Source organism: Schistosoma mansoni, chromosome 3 (assembly GCF_000237925.1).
Source record: "Schistosoma mansoni strain Puerto Rico chromosome 3, complete genome".
NCBI lineage: Eukaryota > Metazoa > Platyhelminthes > Trematoda > Strigeidida > Schistosomatidae > Schistosoma > Schistosoma mansoni.
Genome location: NC_031497.1, coordinates 17,357,007 through 17,379,050, shown reverse-complemented (window position 1 = coordinate 17,379,050; position 22,044 = coordinate 17,357,007). Strand labels below are relative to the sequence as shown.

Genomic DNA, 22,044 nt, shown 5'->3' with positions numbered 1-22,044 from the left:
CCACTCGATGAGAAAAACGGGACCCCACCTTTAATTTATTAGATCGCGGTTTCAGAACCTTCTTGCTATGACCCCGGAGATTATTAGTGCTGGAGGGAGCAAAAAGGTAAGACATATTAACACCCAGATCATAATTAAAGATACGAAATGCCAGTATAAGGTCACCTCGCGTCCTACGATAAGATAAGGGGAAAAGATTTAGACGTTTTAAACGCTCATCGTAAGGGAGTTTGGAAAGACCCTTTACTAATTTTGTCCCTACACGCTGGACACGCTCAAGCGATTTAGTATCCTTTATCAGACAAGGGCTAGCTGCTTGGATACAGTATTCTAAGTGTGGCCTTACATAGGTGGGATATAAAATTCGAAAAATATCCTCGTCAAAGCATTTAAATGCTCTGCGAAGCGACCATAGCGCGCGATAGCCTTTGGAAGCAACCGCACTGCAGTGCGTTGTAGTTTTTAAGTCGTGACTTATAATTACTCCTAAGTCTTTATGCGCATGAACGCGTGGCAGAGATGTACCATTAATGGTACAGTGGTAACTAATATCGTGCCCGATGTGCATGAACACGCTCTTCCTAGAATTAACTTCCAGGCCCCAATCATGAGCCCACCTAACTAATTCGTCTAAATCTGCTTGTAGATAACAACGATCAGTCTCATTTCTTATTGTTCTCCAGATTTTAACATCATCCGCAAACAATAACGTCGACGACTTAAGTAATAAAGGTAGTTCATTAATATACAGAAGGAAAAGTAAAGGGCCCAAGATGGTGCCTTGGGGTACACCACTTTTGACCGGTTTCCATTCGGATAGAGTTCCATTGACTCTCACTCTCTGTCTGCGGTCACATAAGAAGCTTCCTATCCATTCCTGTATAGCACCTGTTATACCAAAGCTCGAGAGCTTTTGCATAAGACCTAAGTGTGAAACCTTATCAAACGCTTTGCTAAAATCTATAAATATCACGTCGACAGACTGGCCGTTGTCTAGTGCAGCTGTCCAATCCTCTCTCGCAATGAGTAAGTTAGTCAAGCATGAATGCTTGTTACGAAACCCATGTTGCTCGGGAGTTAACAGATTGTACGAATCAATGTGGCTCAGTAGCTTAGCCCGAATTAATTTTTCAAGTAACTTAACTACTATACTGGTCAGGCTAACAGGCCGGTAGTTAGATACTATCCGTCTCTGACCATCCTTAAATATAGGACTAACTATGGCGTCTTTCCAGTCTCTAGGTAGTTGAGCCTGTGAAAGGGACATGTTGAAGAGCATCGTGAGCGGTCTTGAGATAATGTCCGCAAGCGACGACAGCAAACGTGGGTGTAACCCATCGGGGCCCGGTATCTTACAAGGTTTTAGGTTAGTTATCAAAAAAAGAACAATATCCTCTGTCACGTGTAAAGGTCCTATGGCTGGTATCTCATTGTCAACGGGACAAGTAGTTGTAACACTACACGTAGAGTAGACTTCACTGAAATAGTTAGCAAATAACTCCGCTTTCGCCAGATCAGATTCAGCCAATAAAGCTGAATTTTCGCTTAACAGTAATGAGGGGATACCATCACTACGTTTCGTCCGCCTTTTAACGTACGAAAACAGTCGCTTCGGACAGGTACGGCTATCGTATGCCAACTGTCGTTCGTAAGCCGTGCGGGATTTAGCTATGGTCTTTTTACATATATTCCGGATTTTTTTATATTCGCACTTAAATGATGCCTGACCTGTTGACAAGAATAAGTCCCAGAAGTGTTTCCTACGCTTCAACAGCTTCCGGGTTTCCTTATTAATCCATGGAGGGCAATATGATAACTTACGTGCTGACCATGGGATAAACGGTTGAGTTACGGATTCGAACGTAGACTTAAACCTATTCCATGCATCATCAATCGATCCATCAGCATCGACCGACCAGTCAATTGAGATAGCATAGTCCCTGATTGCCGGAATATTAGCTCTCCATATATTAGGACGGGGTGGAGCTGATGCAAATTCTATACCATGTATCCGGAACTTAAAGGAAAGTACGACATGGTCACTATTCACCAGTGGGGGAAGATGTTGAATGTCAACGATATCTTCACAGTGGTGTGTGAGGACAAGGTCTATCAATGACGGATTATGTTCCAAGTCTATATGCGTCGGCTTAACGATACATTGTACAAGTGCACATTGAATAATTGATGACAGAAGGACGCTATCGAAACCCCCACATGGAGCTCTGAGCTCTATCCAGTTTATGTGGGGTGCATTGAAATCTCCAACGATGAGACAACATTCTGCTTTACTCCAAGAACAGACGTGTTTTAGGATAAAGTCGTCAGCGAGACAACACGGACTACGATATATTCCTCCTATCGTCACTAACCCGTTTCTAGACCTAATTGTACAACATACTACCTCACACGTACCACTTACATGCGCCTCCGATACGATCGAGTTAATGCGGAAGTGGTCCCTAATATATAATATTATGCCTCCTCCCTTGCGACTTCTAACTCTATCACTTCTGACACAGATGTAGCCTGAAATGACTGGAGAACAGTCTATATCTACAGTGAGCCAAGTTTCGGTGATAACAATTATATCCGGATTTAAGTCGTCTACCATCAAACTTAGTTCAGACATCTTATTCCGAAGACTACGAGCATTCGTATAACACACATTTAGGGTGTTTTTGGAGACATGCGTTCTACCCACACAGGTCTCGGAAGCATTGGCTTCCAAGACCTGACTACCCGAAAACCCTTAATCGTAAGGTTCGCTTCACCGTTTAGCCTTCGAGTTTTTAACTCTGTTAGGGCATTCTTCCACTTGATCCGATCCTCAAGTGGCCAGTCAGGTCGAATACGAATGTTTGAGTCACGAGTTTTGCGTGAGTTATTTAGTAATACGTCGCGTTCCTCAAAATTACCGAGTACTAATTTGAGGATCCTTCTCTGTTGGGTTTCGCCTCCAACATACTTACCAAGTCTGATGACTTTTGAGATATGTACCCCTGGGACCTCCTCTGGCAGTATATTTCTGATGAGAGATCCCACTAACTGCAGGTCGTGGGCATGTCTCTTAGTGGGATCAGTGTCTTTCGATTCTGCCAAGTTCCAGATGATTACACTAGGCACCTGTTTAACTGCCTTAAACGTCGTGTTCACGGCCTTTGACCGTGATGTCAGATCCTGCCGGTTAGCTACCGGCTTCTTGCTATTAGCTTTCTTTATGACAGTGTCATGTGGGTCAAGCGAGTTACTCCCAACAACATTTGGTGAAGTTAGACTATTTCCATCCACAACAGTATTAATTATTTCCTTACATTTGGACTTGAGCGGAGTTGCCTGATGCTCAGGACGTGAGTCCAACGATGACTTACCGACTATACGCGCGCTTTCTTTGGATGTTTTTCCGTCTCTTTTGCGTTTCCGCGTAATCCATTTGCCACTATTCTCAGCATCCAGATTGGAACTATTCTGGACGATAGTGGTTCTAGCCGGGTCCTCAGTCGCTGCTAAAGCGACTGGTCCCTCAGTACTTAATGGCATGGCTTTCATTGGTTGTATCGGAGTACAAATTTTTGCTTCATGTTGCGAAATTGGGTGTCTGGTACCTGCCATGGCAGCATTTACGACACTGATACAATCTTCATTATCAGTATCTATGTTGCCTGCACGGCCTACTTCGACCTTTTTAGCTAACGCTAGAAGGCTGATGGCTTCCTGAATGAGTAATGTCTTACTTGAGCAACAAAACATACAGAGCCAATGAGAATTTGGTTTCGAGCACCTTTTATAGGCAGCAGGGCTTAAGCGGGTGCACATTTTATGAAACCACTTCTTACAATCGTCACATTGCATCCCTTCTTCCACGGGGAATAAGCAATATGGCTGTCCACACTTGTGTACAGAGCCGACCATCTTAGAATAAAACAAAATGATAGGCAAGGTAGATATGTAAGATAAATCACAACCTTATCAAATAAACAAGCCTCAGTCGACCAAGAATGCTTTGATGCAGTAAATACACAAAAGCAGAATCAAAACACACAAATACAATGTCACGTTAACTGAAATAAATTCAATTAAAGTGTAAACGGTAGTTTTGATACGTAATTTACGATCAAAACAGTGAATTAAACTCAACGTGAAACAATACCACTGTTTTTTTAAATAGCGCGCGTGCTGTTGGGTTGCGCGGTAGCTTAGTAAAAGTCATTGAGTTATATCTCCTATTTCCTCTTCCCCTTTGGCTTTAAGCAATGCTCTTTTAAAAGTGTCCACGAACCTTTGGACTAAACCGTTAGACTGGCTGGCGTCTTAGGTTTCGACGACCTAGGTTTCTTTATCAGGACAGCCACCAATCCTGCAGTCGAACTTGCCACATGGAGACGAGATGACGTTGAGTTCAGGGTCTGTCTTGATTAAATGACCTGTGTTCACAAGGTGTTTTTATTATTGAGCTTCTTACTAGTCCATTTCCGCCTCTTTTCAGCCACACAGTGGAATTTTTTAAATTCTTTTAGATAAAGCACAAATCGAACAATCTATATTCCTGGCTTCACATGAGCAGGTGTAGAACCGCGGTGATAAATGATGAACTGAGCCAACAGTAAAAAAATAGATTGCCTTTTAATGAAAGTAGAAGATTCTGAATTAAAGTATTTAGGGGAGGACCTGGATTTGACATGGGCTAGAAATTACTATTAATCCTATGAAGAAATAGGCACAAAAATTGAATATCCTAACGATAAAATTGTAGATATTATGTTTCTTGCTTTCGAAAGTATTGAATTAGAATTGATTAGAATTGATTAGAATTTAACACGCGCTATTCGAACGGGAAGTTTAGTCCTAACGTGATTTACATTTCTCAAACTTTTGCTGTGTTCTTACGCAACAAAAGTATCATATCCAATCCAAAGAATCTATTCTGAGCTATACGTTCGGTAGATTACTTCTTTTTTGTGTTTCACTCAAATTAATAGTTAACTGTGGTTTTGCCTCAGCTCACTATCGGTTTTTTTTATAGTTTTCACGTAAAGGCTAGCTTTAGCTTATCGTTAACTGTTTTTATACATTTTTGATAGTTTTTGTTTACTGTGTGTTTTTTTTATCGGTCCTAAATTTACTGCTTATATTTTTAAGACAGTCTAAATCACTAGCCATGAAAAATTCATGCAAGAGACCTGGTTGCCGTTTTGCCGTTACATCTGGCATGCAATGTGACAACTGTAAAGGTTGGTTCCATGAAGCATGTACAGATCTAACAGCAGCAGCCTATAGCAGACTCAGCAAGTCTGATCGTAGGTGGGTATGTGTTACCTGCAACACCGATACGGTAGTTATGTTGGGTACTATCATTACTTTACTGACAGGTCTGAGAGATAAGTTGTCTAAGAATTCGGTAAATGATATCATCATGACGGGTAACAAAGCTGGAACGCATAGGGCAAATAAGAAAAAGGATACTGACAGGTCGGATATCGACGGTGCTGTTAACAGCACGAGTGATGATGTGTTGAAACTCAGCACCATCCTAACATCGACTGTCATCGACTCCCTCAGTAAACTTGGGTCCCCGGGGAACGGTCCTTGAATGAGACAGTGGTTCCTAAAAATCCTGTATGTGGTTGGACTCACGTTAACAGGAGTAATAAAGCCCAAGCGTCCCCTCCGAAACTGAACGTCCCAAGTATCGTGCGTAAATCAATTGATGCTTTGGCCGCACAGTCTACACCCAAGACTGTCCGCCCGGTCATCACTGAGCCCAGGAATCGAAAACGCGCCTCGACATCCAAACAACAAGATACCAAACCTAGACGCCTTGGAAAACCTGGGAAATCAATTGCGGTTCGTGACGACTCTGTCATAATCATGAACCTTATTGACAACCCCGACCTTCCTCTCAGTTTGCAGGACAAAAACGACAGGATGCTCTGGGGAGAATTAATCAAGAGGCTGGAACTCCCTAGAATAGAGCCTTTGACCGTCACACGGCTCACTCGGGGGAAGGACTCTAACCACCTAAACCACCCGAGGCTGCTTCGTGTTACACTTAAGAATGCCTCCGACGTAGAGGACGTCCTGCTAGCCAGTCACTTACTGAGGTCCGATGGGAACGTAAGAATACTGCCCGACATACCGTATTCTGAACGAAATCTCATCCGGAACATCCCTAAGGAATCTCGTGAGGCGTTCTTCCGTGGACGAAATATCATTGTGCAAGGTGTGCCGGAAAATACGGACCCAGCTCAAGCAAACTCTGATATTCGGGAATGGAAATTCATCAAGCATTCCTTAAAACTCAAGAACATATTGACCCAACAGGTAATGAGACTGGCCAAGAGAGACGGAGACTCTAGGCCCCGGCTGCTGAAGATAACCTTCCCCTCCTCCCACATGGCGGCTGCAACTCTGGAAGCATTTCGTGCCAATAGACGTCGGTTGCCAACTGGCATCCATATGCATCCGGATAGGCCCCACGACAGAAGGATCAAGCACAAACGAAAGCTGGAGCTGACAATTCCACTCGTGGACTGTCTTGATCATAAAAAAAACGTGTAAAGGACAGGGACTACCAACTCGGTAAACATCGTATAGGTAGGCTACCTGTCCACTCACACACGGCTCATATAGACAAACAAGAAGAGGCTCACGCGTTCCAAATTGAAAGCATAAACTGCCTATACACGAACACCGCGAGCTTGCCAAACAAAATGGATGAGCTACGTGAACTTAGCAACGCTAATGATGCCCATCTGATAGGAGTATCCGAAACTTGGATAACGTCTCAGTTTACGGACCAAGAGTTAGCAATAACTGGGATGTCTTTATTTCGCAACGACAGAAAAACAGGAATGGGGGGTGGGGTAGCACTATACGTACGGTCATGCCTGGATGCGCACCAACTTCACAATCAAGAGTTTCACAATCTTGACGAGTCAGTATGGTGCTCAGTAAGATTATCTACCACCTCGAGGTGCCTAGTTGGGGTCGTTTACAGGAAGCCCACTGCCGACATCGAATATGACAAACGTCTGCTGGAAGGATTAACTCGCTCTACGCGTCTTGGATTCTCTCATATCCTGATTCTAGGGGATTTCAATCTCCCTAGAATCAACTTCGTGGAACATACATACATTGGTGGTGCCAACTCTACTGAAGCTCTGTTCTTCAACCTTATCGGCGACCTGGGATTATTTGAAAATGTGAAGTCTGCAACCCGTTGGAGAAACAGTCAGACGCCGTCACGCTTAGTCTGGGTATTCACAAACGAAGAATTCCTAGTTGACGACCTCTCAATCCTGGCTCCCCTGGGCAAAAGTGATCACGCCGTCTTATCATTCAGCTTTGTCAGCAAGACGGAGCTACGATATCCTACTAGCAACAAGCGCTGGAACTTCAAACGGTTGAATGTGTTAGCTTTACAGGACTATCTTCAACAGGTGGATTGGAATGTTCGCCCTGAAATTGAAGTGGATGCTCATTGGGATTTTTTACTGCACACGATCTTATGTGCTACTGAGCATTCAGTTCCTAAAATGGTCCCAAAAAGCTACAAGCAACTTGCAATCATCAAGAACCGCACTCGTCGTTTGCTAAGCCGCAAAAGGCACTGTTGGGCTGAATATAAACGAACGGATAACAACGGCGCGTACAGGCAATACAAACATATAAGGAACACATGCACAAAGGCAATAAGAGAAGACAGGCTTCAGTTCCAGACCAAGCTTATCGATAGATTCGTCTCCAATCCGAAAAGCTTGTTCAGTTGTGCAGCTTCTCTTCGACAAGGCAAAACTGGAGTTTCCCAACTGCTTGGTCCTAATGGCCCGACCAACAACGACAGTGATGCCGCTAACCTTTTGGCTGAACATTACTCCCGGACATTCCAACTGACCCACATCAACCATACTGACGAAAGCTTCACCTGCACCTGTACAGGACTTTCCGAAGTGGACCTGAGTGCTGACTTGGTGCTCCGTAAACTGCAGAACCTAAAAAAGGACACTTCTCCTGGTCCGGACATGGTTCATTCCGCCGTATTGAGGGAAGCAGCTTCAATCCTGGCGACACCACTTAGCGTGATGTTTGCACCCTCGCTAAGCAGAGGCAAACTACCGGAAATATGGAAGCTGGCCCACATCACACCAATTTTCAAAGGAGGTCGACGCAGTGAACCCTCAAGCTACCGACCAGTGGCCCTTCTCTCCATACCTTCAAAAATTATGGAATCCCTAGTATTCGACGGCATACTAGAACACTTATCATCCTCAAAGTTCTTCTCGCCTCAACAGCATGGTTTCAGAAAAGGTCATTCTTGTACGACCAACCTGCTGACTGCGGTGGATAAATGGACAACCATCCCTGATCGCAAGGGGAAGGTTGACGTCATTTACCTGGACTTCTCAAAAGCTTTTGATAGGGTCAACCATGCATGTCTTATCAAGAAGCTTGGACGATTGGGTATAAAACCCCCTTTAATTGACTGGATCACTTCATACCTAGAAAACCGACATTTTAAGGTCAGGGTTAACTTCACTCTCTCTCAGGCTATGGAATGTCCTAGTGGGGTCCCCCAGGGTTCAATACTAGGACCTCTTCTCTTCTTGATTTATATTAACGATCTTCCTCAACAAGTTTCATCTGATTTATTGCTTTTTGCTGATGATGTGAAACTTTGGAGAGAGATACGTAATCATAATGATATACTAGTTCTGCAGGAGGATCTGACTCGACTTCAAAGTTGGGCAGACGACAACGGACTTACCTTCAACACTTCAAAGTGCAAGGTAGTCCATCTGAGACATGTTGCAGACTATAGTTATAACTTAGGTAACTCACCTCTAGAAGTTTCCCAAGTTGAAAAAGATTTAGGAGTGTTGGTACCCTACGACCTGAAATCGTATGCGAACTGTGACAAAAACGCCTCTCAAGCAAACCTTGCACTGGTAACATTGAAGCGCATTTTTGGCCAGTTTGACGGTAGAACCTTCCACATAATCTTCAACAGTTTTATTCGTCCCCACTTAGAGTACGGAAACATAGTATTTCCTCCCTCCCTCCAAAAGGATAAGGTCACTCTGGAACGTATACAACGTCGAGCCACGAAATCAGTTCGGGGGTCTCAAATTCAAACCTTATGAAGAGCGCCTCAAATCACTTAACCTTTACCCGTTAGAGTATAGGCGTCTTAGAGGTGATCTTCTTATGACTTATAGTATCCTTAATACTTCTGGTCATCCCCTTAAACAACTTCTTAAGCTTAGTCATAACACTAACCTCAGAGGTAACACCCAGAAATTGGAGACCCTACATATCAGAACAGACTGCAGACACAACTTCTACTCCGTTAGAGTTGTCAAGTGCTGGAATTCGCTGCCGACTGAGCTAGTCCAAGCGACCTCCCAGGAGTCCTTTAAGAGAAAACTTGACTTATTCTTAAGGACTAAGGATAACATATTATTATGATTTACCAAATTCTTTTTTTCCCTCTATTATCGTTCATATACCTAGGTTCTTGCCTGGAGGTATTGGTGATCCACTGCTATCAGACACGGAAGCCCGTTAAGCGAAAGCTTCTTCTATTCCGTCCTCAACCATTTGAACCATTTGAATTAGCGAGGACACCCAAACCTAAAATAATATTTTCCGACAGACAAACAAATCAGAGGATGTCCCCTTTTTTTAGCACATGCATAAAGCTACAGTAGTTGACACATTCAAGAGGAAGTTACATTGACTGATTGACCAATCTCAGAGGACTTACACGAGCCGACAATCCCATTGTCTTAGCCGAACTGAAACGGTCTAGGAAGTGTTATGCTTTGACGAGGAGATGTTTCGAATTATATATTCCTCATATGTAAAGCAACACTTAGAGTACTGTATCCAAGAAGCTAAGCCATGTCTGATAAAGGATACCAACTCACTTGAGCGTGTCCAGCGTGTGAAAACAAAATTAGTGAAGGGTCTTTCTAAACTCCCTTACGATGAGCGTGTAGTGACCGGCCAGTCTCGATAAGAACACGATTGGAATAACGGAAACAATTATTATTATTGTAACCAATTGTACCAGAGATTGTTTTACTATATTTGTTTAACTGTATCAGTTTCACTTCTTGTTCCGCGATCCGCCTTGTTTGGTTCGAGCTTGCTCACGCACTGCTTATTCGCTTGTACTCTTTGGCACGTCTCGGTATTATTTCGATACCACGAGATCGCCAATAAATATACTTGATCTGGACTAGTAAAGCCTTCTGATTTACGGGCTATCAAGGGAACCAAGTCGTTTATGGACGCGTAATCGAATAGTAGTGGTGATCATAGTCCGTCCACGACTCGACATCCACTACAACTGGTGAGCCGTATTTGGAACACGCAATACAGCTGGTAACCCAATCCATCGAGCACAAGTCAAACTTGGCCAATTCTCCAAACCAGATCAATCCGGTGAGTCTATTTATCTATCCACATCTGTTGCATATATTCGTATTGATATTTTTCAATATATAATATTTTGGCAACTTAATATGGTAGATAACGATAAGAATAACATAAATATGATAGACTCCGAGATACAGGTTATCAGTTTTCGACCGGTTCCTTTCATCCCTCATGATCCAGAAGTCTGGTTCGCGGCACTGGAATCTCAATTTGAGATCCGCCGCATAACCAATCAAAGGCAGAAGTACGTCTACGCTTTGGAATCATTGCCCGGGGATCACCTAACCGCTGTCCGTGAGGTTGTCCTCAATCCGAACGTTCCAAACGTTTATGACCGTCTTAAGGATGCCATCCTTCGACATTTCCTCCCATCAAGAGAGGAACGATTGAGGACACTATTAGCACGTCACCCTATGGGTGATGCTAAGCCGAGCCACCACCTCACGTGCCTGCAATCCCTTGCAGGAAACATGACAGCTGACTCTGAGATAGTCAAAGAGTTGTGGCTCGAAGCCTTACAAGTCAGTATCCAGCCAACCCTTACGGCTCTGCTCGAGGACACCCCGCTCAACAAGGTGGCCCTCATAGCAGATAAGATTCTAGCACGAGTTAACACCAAAGACGACTATTTGGTTGCTGGTACTTCCCGTTCTAACGTTGATCTCGATGCTAGACGACCTCCGGCTCATGGGGATAGGGACAGATGTATCCATACTCGTCTCAGTTTCCGAGACCGCGCAAATGTGCCAGCCCCCTACGCCCCCCGACCCAGGTCACAATCTCGTAAGGCCGTAACGACTCGCCCCAAGCGGGCATCTTCCAAGCCACGCCAGAAGGCGGTTTCGAAAGCAAGTCCAGGTTGGTGCTGGTTTCACCGTGCTTTCGGAGCCGGTGCCCGTCATCGTCGAGCTCCCTGCTCATACAAGGCGGGAAACTCCTCAGCCGGCGAGTAAATGCGGCCGTACTCGCCGGCACTTCACCTCAGGTTGGCCGTTTATTTTACGTGCACGATTATCGCACCAACGCTAGGTACCTTGTGGATACGGGTGCCCAAGTTTCTGTCGTACCTATCGGTAACAGTAAGTCTCAAGCCACTATGCTTCGACTACGCGCTGCGAATGGCTCAGTCATTCCCACCTATGGTACACGACAACTTACGGTCAACCTGAGCAACCGACGACAGTATCTGTGGACGTTCATCATTGCCGATGTTCCCACAGCTATACTCGGTATCGATTTTCTACAGCACTATGAATTGCTAGTCGATTCACGTAGGCTGCAGCTAATTGATACTTCGTCGAACAGCAACTTTATGGGCTCTAAAGCCCATACAAACGCGTACCGAATCACAGGTGTATTTCATTCGCGTGACGATTTATTCCACGTTTTATTTCAGAAATTCCCCAAATTAGCTAAACCTCTCGAGGAGACTCCATCGGTGACCAATCGTGTGGTACACCACATAGTCACCCGCGGACCACCAGTCACGGCAAGACCTCGCCGACTGGCACCGGACAAATTAGCTTTCGCTAAACGTGAGTTTGGCAATTTACTAGCTACTGGTATTATTCGTCCTTCTCACAGTCCTTGGGCCTCACCTCTCCACATGGTTCGAAAAAAGGATGGGGTTAGTTAGAGACCATGCGGAGACTACCGAGCGTTAAACACAGCTACACGTTTCGATAGCTATCCCATCCCCCACATACATGACATCACGGCATCACTCAAGGGCACGACAATTTTTTCCAAGATCGATCTGGTACGAGCATATCACCAGATCCCAGTCGCTCTTGAAGATATAGAGAAAACTGCTATCACGACTCCTTTCGGTTTATTTGAGTTCCTACGAATGCCATTTGGATTACGGAATGCTGCTCAAACTTTCCAAAGGTTTATCGATAGCATTGTACGAGACCTAGGTTTTGTTCACGTCTATATTGATGACCTGCTAATCGCATCATCAAACGTAGATGAACATTATCAACACCTGACGCTACTATTCCAGCGCCTTTCGGATAATGGAATAATAGTCAACCCCGACAAGTGTGAACTCGGGAAGAAGGAAATAAAATTCTTGGGTCATGTTATTAAGCATGAGGGTATTCTACCTTGTGAGGATAAAGTACGTACTATAATGGAGTACACTGTACCGTCCACACTCAAGGAACTGAAGGCATTTCTCGGTTTGGTCAACTTCTATCGACGCTTCATTTCGCACGCGGCAGAACAGTTACGACCGTTAACCGATTTACTTCGCGGTAATCCACGCAAACTGGAATGGAACGACGCCGCACGTACTGCATTTTCAGATATCAAAACGGCCCTAGCTCAAGCCACACTTCTCGTGCATCCTGACCCATCAGCCACGCTTAGTATAGCGGTTGATGCATCGGATTTCGCCATAGGAGCCGTTATGCAACAGAATATCTCCGGTAGTTGGCGGCCCCTCGAATTTTTCTCACGACGCCTCACTCCTACGGAGACGAGATATAGCGCTTTTGGTCGCGAACTGCTAGCAGCCTACTGCGCCATCAAACATTTCCGGCACGCTGTAGAAGGTCGTAATTTCATCCTATTCACCGACCATAAGCCCTTAACGTATGCCCTGCATACCAAGTCTGACCGCTACTCACCACGAGAGTGCAGACATTTAGACTATATCTCTCAGTTCACGACAGACCTTCGTCACGTCAAAGGCGAGTCGAACTGTGTTGCTGATGCTTTATCACGTATCCAACTGAATGCAGTTACTTTGCCAGTGCTCGATCTACCTGCTATGGCCGCCGCCCAAGCAAACGATACTTCATGCACGGAAGCACAACAGTCTACGTCCCTTCAGTGCCGGGAAGTACCCCTAGCTACTAGCTCAGGTACTATCCTATGCGATACTTCTACGGGCCTCCCTCGACCCATCGTACCCTCCGCTTATCGCCGTCTCGTCTTTGATGCCCTTCATGGTCTATCTCATCCTGGTATCGCAGCCACCCTACGCCTCATAGCTGCACGATACGTCTGGCCGTCAATGAATAAAGATGTCCGTATGTGGGTAAAGCAATGCTTGCAATGTCAACGATCAAAAGTGCACAGGCACGTAGCTGCCCCTATTGGCACTTTCGCTACGCCTGATGCTCGCTTCGATCACGTTCACATAGACATTGTAGGACCATTACCACCATCGCACGGGTATGATCACATACTCACATGCATTGATCGTTTCACAAGATGGCCCGAAGCTATTCCCATCACGTCTATTACGGCGGAGACAGTCGCTCACCGCTTCGTAGAACGATGGATAGCTATGTACGGTTGTCCCTCGACTGTCACGACTGACCGAGGACAACAATTTGAGTCCGCATTATTCTCCTCACTAACACGGCTGCTTGGTACGGAACGCATACGCACTACCGCCTACCATCCAGCATCAAACGCTTTAGTTGAACGGTTTCATCGCCAACTTAAAAGTGCTCTTCGAGCACACGAAAACAACAATTGGTACGAAACCCTTCCGCTCGTCCTCCTGGGAATCAGAACGAGTCTAAAGGCAGATATTCAATGTTCCGCCGCTGAACTTGTTTACGGCACGACATTGCGTCTGCTTGGGGAATTTTTCACACCACGGAGCAGCACTAAGTTCGGCGAATCAGACTACGTCCAACGACTGTCTGCATTCATGCGAACACTGACTCCGGTGTCAACTCGTATACAACATCGACAGGTCGCTCTCCCTCGAGAGTTATCTACCTGTTCACATGTTTTCATACGAGTAGATTCGGTACGCAAACCTCTACAACAGCCTTACGAAGGACCTTTTCATGTGATTTCCCGTCACGAAAAGACCTTCAAGGTTGATCGACGTGGCCGCATCGAAACAGTCAGCATTGAATGTCTCAAGCCAGCACACGTCGATGACAGTGCTATACCTGATAAGCCGAGACCCAATGTTAGACCCATCAGAGCTTCTAGCGGGATTTCTACATCTACTTCGGATCCCACGCTAGATGCACCTGAGACCTCATTCTCACGTCCCAGTCAACAGCACGTGTCATCTGCCCCATCTACGGACGAGACTTCCGTCTCACGTCCAGACCAGCAGACCACACCGCTCTTGACTGCGGATGAGATTGCAGGCTCACGAGGTTCGAACGAGACTACCGTCTCACGTTCCGGTCGCCGAGTACGCTTACCCGTACGCTTTCGCGACTAACCTCATAACCAGCAGCGGATACAGTATAGGACCTTACCCCTATACTACACGAATGCTACACTTTTCTCTTTTTCTATCATTTTTTTTGTTTACCCCGAGCCTACGCCTCTGACCATCGCTGTTCTGGTATCGTCGACTTTAGTCAATCTTGGCGAAAGCTGGCCTGATCACCCACGCTATAGTCAACGCACTCAGTCGATCTCTCTGACTCCAAATACGTATGATATACATTTGGTCCCGAACATGGTTATCCTGGTCGCATCTGGTTCCGTGGCTCAATCTGGTTTCGTCCTACGTCTGCAGCGTTTCTGGTCCGGACCTCTACGAACGCAACCTTCAGATTCTGGATACAAACCACTCTGGTGTAGCATGCTAATCCAAGCAATCAATACAGTACGTTCCTTCTGGTACCGTTCTACGTCAAAGACTTTTGGTGGCAACTCGAGGATCAACGATCACTTCCTGTTCTGCCAACGCCTTCGTCCTACAATTGCACGTTTCGCGATCAGTCCCACGAACGAAACCGCTACGTATCGAAAGTGTAAACACTTTCTAGCGGGGGGCTCCTGTAGTGACCGGCCAGTCTCGATAAGAACACGATTGGAATAACGGAAACAATTATTATTATTGTAACCAATTGTACCAGAGATTGTTTTACTATATTTGTTTAACTGTATCAGTTTCACTTCTTGTTCCGCGATCCGCCTTGTTTGGTTCGAGCTTGCTCACGCACTGCTTATTCGCTTGTACTCTTTGGCACGTCTCGGTATTATTTCGATACCACGAGATCGCCAATAAATATACTTGATCTGGACTAGTAAAGCCTTCTGATTTACGGGCTATCAAGGGAACCAAGTCGTTTATGGACGCGTAATCGAATAGTAGTGGTGATCATAGTCCGTCCACGACTCGACATCCACTACAAGCGTTTGAAATGTCTGAACCTTTTCCATTTGTCTTATCGTAGGACGCGGGGTGACCTTATACTGGCATTTCGTATCTTTAATTATGATTTGTGTGTTAATATGTCTTATCTTTTCGCTCCCTCCAGCACTGATAAGCCCCAAGGTCATAACAAGAAGGTTCATAAACCGCGATCTAATAAACTAAAGGTAGGGTCTCGTCTTTCCCATCTTGTGGTCAATGACTGGAACGCATTACCCAAACAAGTGGTATCAATCCCGTCAGTGAACATTTTCAAGGAGAAGCTGAACCTTGAGTGGAAGGCAATCTGTCAGGATTAACATAGGTTCATCAAACTACTCTCCTTATTACTGAAGACTGAAGCTTTTTTTCTGTGGTGCAACAAAAATGCACAGAGAAGGTAAGTTCCAACCGTTAAAAGTTCGGAAGAGCATTTGATAATTATAAGACAAATAAATAAAACGGCAAATTGTTTCGCATTTGTTTTAATACATCAGTTGCTAATATTTTCTACATAGGTCTTGAGTACCGGTCGATTTATTGTTTTCAGCTGTTCGTAGGTTTCTGGAGTTTGGGTTACTAGGTCTTACATATGTGCTATGTGGCTTATAATTGCTAATTTTCGGATATCTGTAAACTTAATAGTATTTGGAACGTTCCTACATAGAAACTGAATAACAAGCTACTTATCCCAATCTCTAGAGATTGAGCTCTATTTTGAGGAAGCCGATATAGAAAATTTTGGAGAAATGGCACAAAAACCCCAAAATTACCTCAAAGACGGGAGATCAGGATATGTTGAGTAGCTTAATTAAGTCGATAACTAAAACTCGGAGTTATGTAATGTGATTTTCTGCTTATAGTATTCTTTAGTTTCTTATATTTTTCTCTAAACTCTGTGTAGAAATTAGTCCTATACTCAAGAACGACTTATGCGTTAGTGAAATCTTACCGCAGCTAATCGCGAGTTGGCTTTCACGACTTGCTATTCATTGACGTACTGCTTGTGTGGTACAGTAATGCGTAATTAGATGAATGATCCAAAATCTTTATTCCTGGAGAAATGCTCATTAGGTTTGAAGATAATCCAAAGCTTTCACTGGCCTGTAGATGTTACCCTGGAATGTTTGTCAACTTGGGTAAACCACAAAAAGAAAGCTACTCTTTGCTACACAGTTAACGCAAACACTTTACGGGCCAAATAATTACCATGGACAAGTGATAATCTTTTCGGAAATAGAACATGAGGCTTTTTGTAATAATCAAATGACACGACTTTGTCAAATTTACAATCTTTAGTCTGTATTTCAAAAGCATTATCCTCTTGTTATTGTTCTATAGACACATTTATTAAACAATAATTTTCCCTGTTAATCATGTGTTAAAAATATAAGAAAATTCACTTTCATATCTAATTGTGAAAAGAAAAATCTGTGTGATGGTTTATAATAGTCTATCAGCGTGTCTTAATAGCTACTCAGTACCTTGACCTGATTTTTGTCCTTTCCTGTATTACTAGAATATTTGTATTCGATCTACCAATGTATGTAGTTCTCCTTAAATCGGCTGGTGAAAATGCTACTAGCATCAGTGATGACCCTTACGTACAGGTAGGATAATTTTATGATTATTTTATCCTCCGTTTTGGAAACTTAGATATTAAAAAATTCAGGTTTCACTGTAGACTTGCTGGAAACTCTAGATTTCGAGTATAACATATCAAATCTAGCGGAATACAAAAATTGGAGGAACAATCACAGTTGCATTATTTTTAGTAGCCCACGTTCCGTAATCGCTTGTGTTAAAGCTGGACTAACAGGTTAGTGTAATTTTGTTATGACTCCCTCTGGTAAATGATAGGCAATGAAAATGACCTTTGTTTCGTTGTTGGTCCTAGCACTGAGTTACAAGGTAATTGACCCCATAGTTATATATATATATATCAATAAAATTGTTTTATAGCTAAAAAGGCTGGATTTTTGCCTAAGGGAGCGGAATCTGGTGATGCCGAGAAGCTCGCAAGTTTTATTTTGAAACACTTTGCCTCAAGTAATCTGTAGATAACCTAGTTTCTTCCACTCATTATACACAAATCATCATTTTACAGAACTGGATAAACCTATATTTTTTCCATGTGGGCAAGTACACCGCGACACACTACCGAAAGTTTTGGAAAATGAAGGTTTCTGTATAATTACCTAATCTTTTTGAAATACAGGAAAAAAAGTAAATATCATTACGGCTTATTCCTCTGTGGAAAATACTCAACTTCATGAAAAGTTGCGATTGAATTTATGTGTAAGTTCTTCGTTTTCAGGCACTGCAACAGTAACGTTTTAAAATAAATTTATTCCCTCAAAGTAACATCCGGTTTTTTGGCTAGGTTTAGCAGCATTTTCTGAATTCAATTATATGTATTTGTTGCTTACTTCACAACATAGCGTCTTTGGATCATTCACATTGTTCATTTTACAGCTAGCTTAATAATTCCTTTCAGAAAGTGCAACCGAAGCAACGTTCTGTTCACTGCAAATGCTTCATATGTACCTCAGTACACCAACCGTAAGTAAGCAGTCCATACAGCAGCTGAGTTTGGTTAAAGACTCTTCTCACCAAACTATAGGTGAAAATTAACTGGCCGGGATCAGTCGGTGAAGTCATTGACTTTTGGACTGAATCCTACTGGTAAGTAATAACTACCTGTTGACCGAGAGGTTTTTCGGCAATATTTGTCATTGAAAAGCGTACCATTAAAGTACATAAAGCTTGACAATGGATAGGGTAACAGAAGAACTAAGTTCCAAAATGTTCATAAAAAATCTAATATTTTCAAAGTTCATGGTTTGAAATGAGAATAGGGCAATCAGGTAGAATTTACTTGCAGAATCTTAGCTCAGGTATCCTTCAAAAACAAGCATGTTTAAGTTGTGTGGTATGTTTTATTAGAAAGTAGTTTTGAACATACTCCCTTAAGATTTGTATTATTAAATAATGTTAATCAAAGATCATTGGTACCAATTAGCAACAATAATAATTGAAAAAAATTGAAGATACACTAAGGATGATACTCTCTTCGACGTTTATCAGCCAAAAGTAAGGCATAGAGATGAGTTTTCGGATATTTGGTACCAATTGTTTGTAGTTGATCGTCTTTTTGTATGATAACGAAGCCTATAATTATAAAAATAATTTGTTAGTGTTTGTGTTCCTTTTATAGGAAGGAAATCCTATTCCTGAATGCTTAGTATTTTTCAGTCCTTCTGGCGTTTCATTGACTGAAAATATATTATTAACTGAAATTAAACCACATCGACCAAATATTAAAGTACGTGTACGTTTTTTCTACTTTTCCAATTTTATTTCACTTGAAAAGGTATCCGTACTATTTCTATCCAAAGTTCCTGGACTTGTGTTTTCGTCTAATCAATTAAATTTTAGCCCCGGTTTTTTCATGAGGACTATTGGAAATAACTACATCGTGATAAACAAATAGTATATAGAAGCTAGTTCTCATTGTAAACTGACATCAAATACCATGCACCATAACACATCTCCAACTTCATGGAGGCATACTAGGAGTTTCTCCTCTTATACTAGATCAAAACTTCGAGTTTATCTTATCGAGTCTTTATACATATTTGGTTTGTGTTAAGTGTCATCATTTGTTGACGTGTTCATTAATTCTAAGTTTTACTACATTGTGACAAAAGCTGAAAATAATTTTTGTAGACTCATAGATCTAGTCTCTTATCTTATGAGATACATAAACAATTTATTTCAGTTTACTTAATACTGTTAGCTAAATTTGGGACAGATTTCCATTTTATTTCATTTATCATGGAAAATGAGCTAAAGTACGGTTACCGATAAAATTTCAGGTTTTCTTCTGTAGTATATTCGACAAAAATTGTAAAGATTAGTTAGTCTGTAACACAATAACATCTTGGAAATTTGTGCGATGTGTTTAGTGGTTAAAGTGGCTAATTACGAAAAAAGATAATCTGAAGCAAACAAAAGTATTTTTACTCTCACAGAAATCTATTCTGATAGCTGTGCGCCTTGAAGACTTAAGGAAAGTATTCAAAATTTGTAACATTTTAAATGATAAATCAATCAAATTATTAAGAAGTCCATACATATTTTATGAAACTTCCATATTTCACGATAGATGATTGTTGATTGGCTGTTGCGCAAATGTTTGGTGCTGTTTTATAAGGAGGAATATTTTTGAGCTCATGAAAATAATACAATGATAAACTGTTAGAAAACATGCAAACTAGAAAATTTCTCAGTGTTTCATTTTGTCGTTAGATGTAATTTTTTAAATTATCCTTATAACGATCTGCTCCGTATTCAAGTGATCTAGAATGTCATCAGACTCAGCCACTATGATAATACGATCATGTAAGTTTGTGGAAATCTTGAGCAGCTATCTTGTTCGAATCAGTGACCTCAAGGTTACCAAGCAAGCCAGGAATTGTGATCGCTTTTTAGTCTCTGGTCTTATATCATAATAGTGATAAGAAGGCGATTTAATTCCAGGTTCTTTTAGCCTTCACTATCATTTCAGCTTTGGCTCATTAATTTATGTATGCGAATACTACTACAAGTGGTTTTAAGTAGACAGAACTCATCACAAAGTATATGTGTATGTTATCAGCCGAACAACACTTGATATATACAGCTTGGGCTTAATGTTTAGCTGATCAAAACAAAGTAGGTGTGAAAGAATCAAATATGTGACCATTGTTAAAAGTATGGTAATTATAGCGCCAAACTTCGTTCCATAGGCCTCGTCTATAAACTTTCCTGTGCTTGCTTAGAATTAAACAGTCAAGTAGTCCTATTAAACTTCACACTAAAAGAGTGTACTATAACATTACTACACAAAATTATATCATTTAATAGTTGGTCCTTATCGAAGTAGGATCTGATATTAGTATATATTGACCTAGGTTGTTTTAGAAATTGTATATAACCTCGATTGTATTGTAAAAGAAAATTTTTAAATGTCATCGGCTTTTATTAATAATTACTTATTTAACCCTTTGTTTGTCAATTAGTTAGTTGCTATGGGACGCGCAACAGCAACAAGATTGAAAGAATTAGGTTTGACCGTTTCGGCGGTCGCCTCATCACCTAAACCGGAAAGTCTACTAACAGCATTAAAGCAGTTAAAATGATGTTCATAGTCATCAGTAAAGAAACTTTTTGTTTTTGCGAATCCCAATTCTATGCTGCTTAATATACTTTGACCTATTTGTATTTATTTATTTCCAACCATTTCCAATATCAAGGAATTTTATTACTTTTTTTTGGGATAGTAAAGTTAGTAGATATTATTTATTCAAGCAGCTTTGATTGTGTTTTTTTCTGCAAAGAATATATTTGTATGCTTTCTTATTTTACAAAAATTGTGCCTTGTTTTCTTATTTATGATTTGTGAACTTCACAACGTATTTATTTGTTTAAAATAATGATTAGTTCAATTATATGAATTGCTGGCATTATTTTTTACACAATGCATTTGAAATTAGTATTTTTCAATAAATTTACTGTTTTACAAAATATGTTCTTCCTCGGGAAATGATATTATCTCCAACTTATTGTGGGAATGATGTAAAATTGAAATACCGGTAGAATTTGAGTATTTACCGAATTTGTCACTTGAAAAGATTCTACCATCAAGTTATCTCGTAATCTTTTAGTAATCAACAATGGTGGTTCAAATTAAAATGTATCTATTTAACTAAACTAGTTTAGGGTATTTCAAACAAGACAGGATGAAATCATTCAGTGTATAATGTTGACTTGTTTTCCAGTGTTAAAATTCCATTGGAGTAGTCATATCATTCAGTAGGATGGGGACAACTTCCAAATTAGAATATTCTTCTGTAGTGATCATAATTAAATGTTAGTTTCGTTTAACAACTAATTATTGCTTAACTGAACAGCTGCAGTGTTATCAGTTCCAGTGATGAAAGTTAGACTGCTTCAGTGATGTATCAGTTGGTGTTCTTTTTTATCAGTTCTTACAAACTCTAGTCTGCTTACGAATATTCGTTGTAGACCGGTTAAATCTTCGAAGTCTAACAGAAAATTTATTTTCAGACGATTAATTAAAGTGGGTACGATACATATGCACCTATTTCATTTCGTATCGATTATGATTCATTCTGAACTGACTGAATATCGAAAACACCATTACGGTACAAAATGAAGTATCTTTCTTGTTACAAGGTCCTTATGTCTATAGATTATCCGATTATATAAAAGTTTGTAAATATGTGCTCCTTTGAGTGCTCACAGATCTGTATTTCGTAGTACCAATGCTTTCAGTAACCAGAATTAATGTTAAGAGAGTTAAGTTCGTCAGCAGTATTTATCTGTAGACTTCTATTGTTATGTTCGACAGATTATTCACAATTCAATAGAAAAGAACTTCATCTATGTTGGTCAAGTTTCGAAAACGTTTC

General features: G+C 41.7%; 2 protein-coding genes across 2 annotated transcripts; both read left to right on the top strand.

Moving 5' to 3' along the window:
* Positions 1–14,887: 14,887 nt before the first annotated feature.
* Smp_165180 (hypothetical protein) lies at positions 14,888–15,460 on the top strand (the record flags this gene model as incomplete). Its single annotated transcript, XM_018799459.1, has 1 exon — positions 14,888–15,460. One exon carries the CDS (start codon positions 14,888–14,890, stop codon positions 15,251–15,253), a length of 366 nt encoding a protein of 121 aa, XP_018651246.1. The 3' UTR covers positions 15,254–15,460.
* Positions 15,461–17,109: 1,649 nt separating this feature from the next.
* On the top strand, positions 17,110–20,751 carry Smp_079840 (uroporphyrinogen-III synthase; the record flags this gene model as incomplete). The annotated part of the gene is made up of 8 exons (XM_018799458.1): positions 17,110–17,178; positions 17,225–17,387; positions 17,429–17,479; positions 17,531–17,617; positions 17,676–17,750; positions 17,787–17,866; positions 18,786–18,893; positions 20,632–20,751. 8 exons carry the CDS (start codon positions 17,110–17,112, stop codon positions 20,749–20,751), a joined length of 753 nt encoding a protein of 250 aa, XP_018651245.1.
* Positions 20,752–22,044: the final 1,293 nt, after the last annotated feature.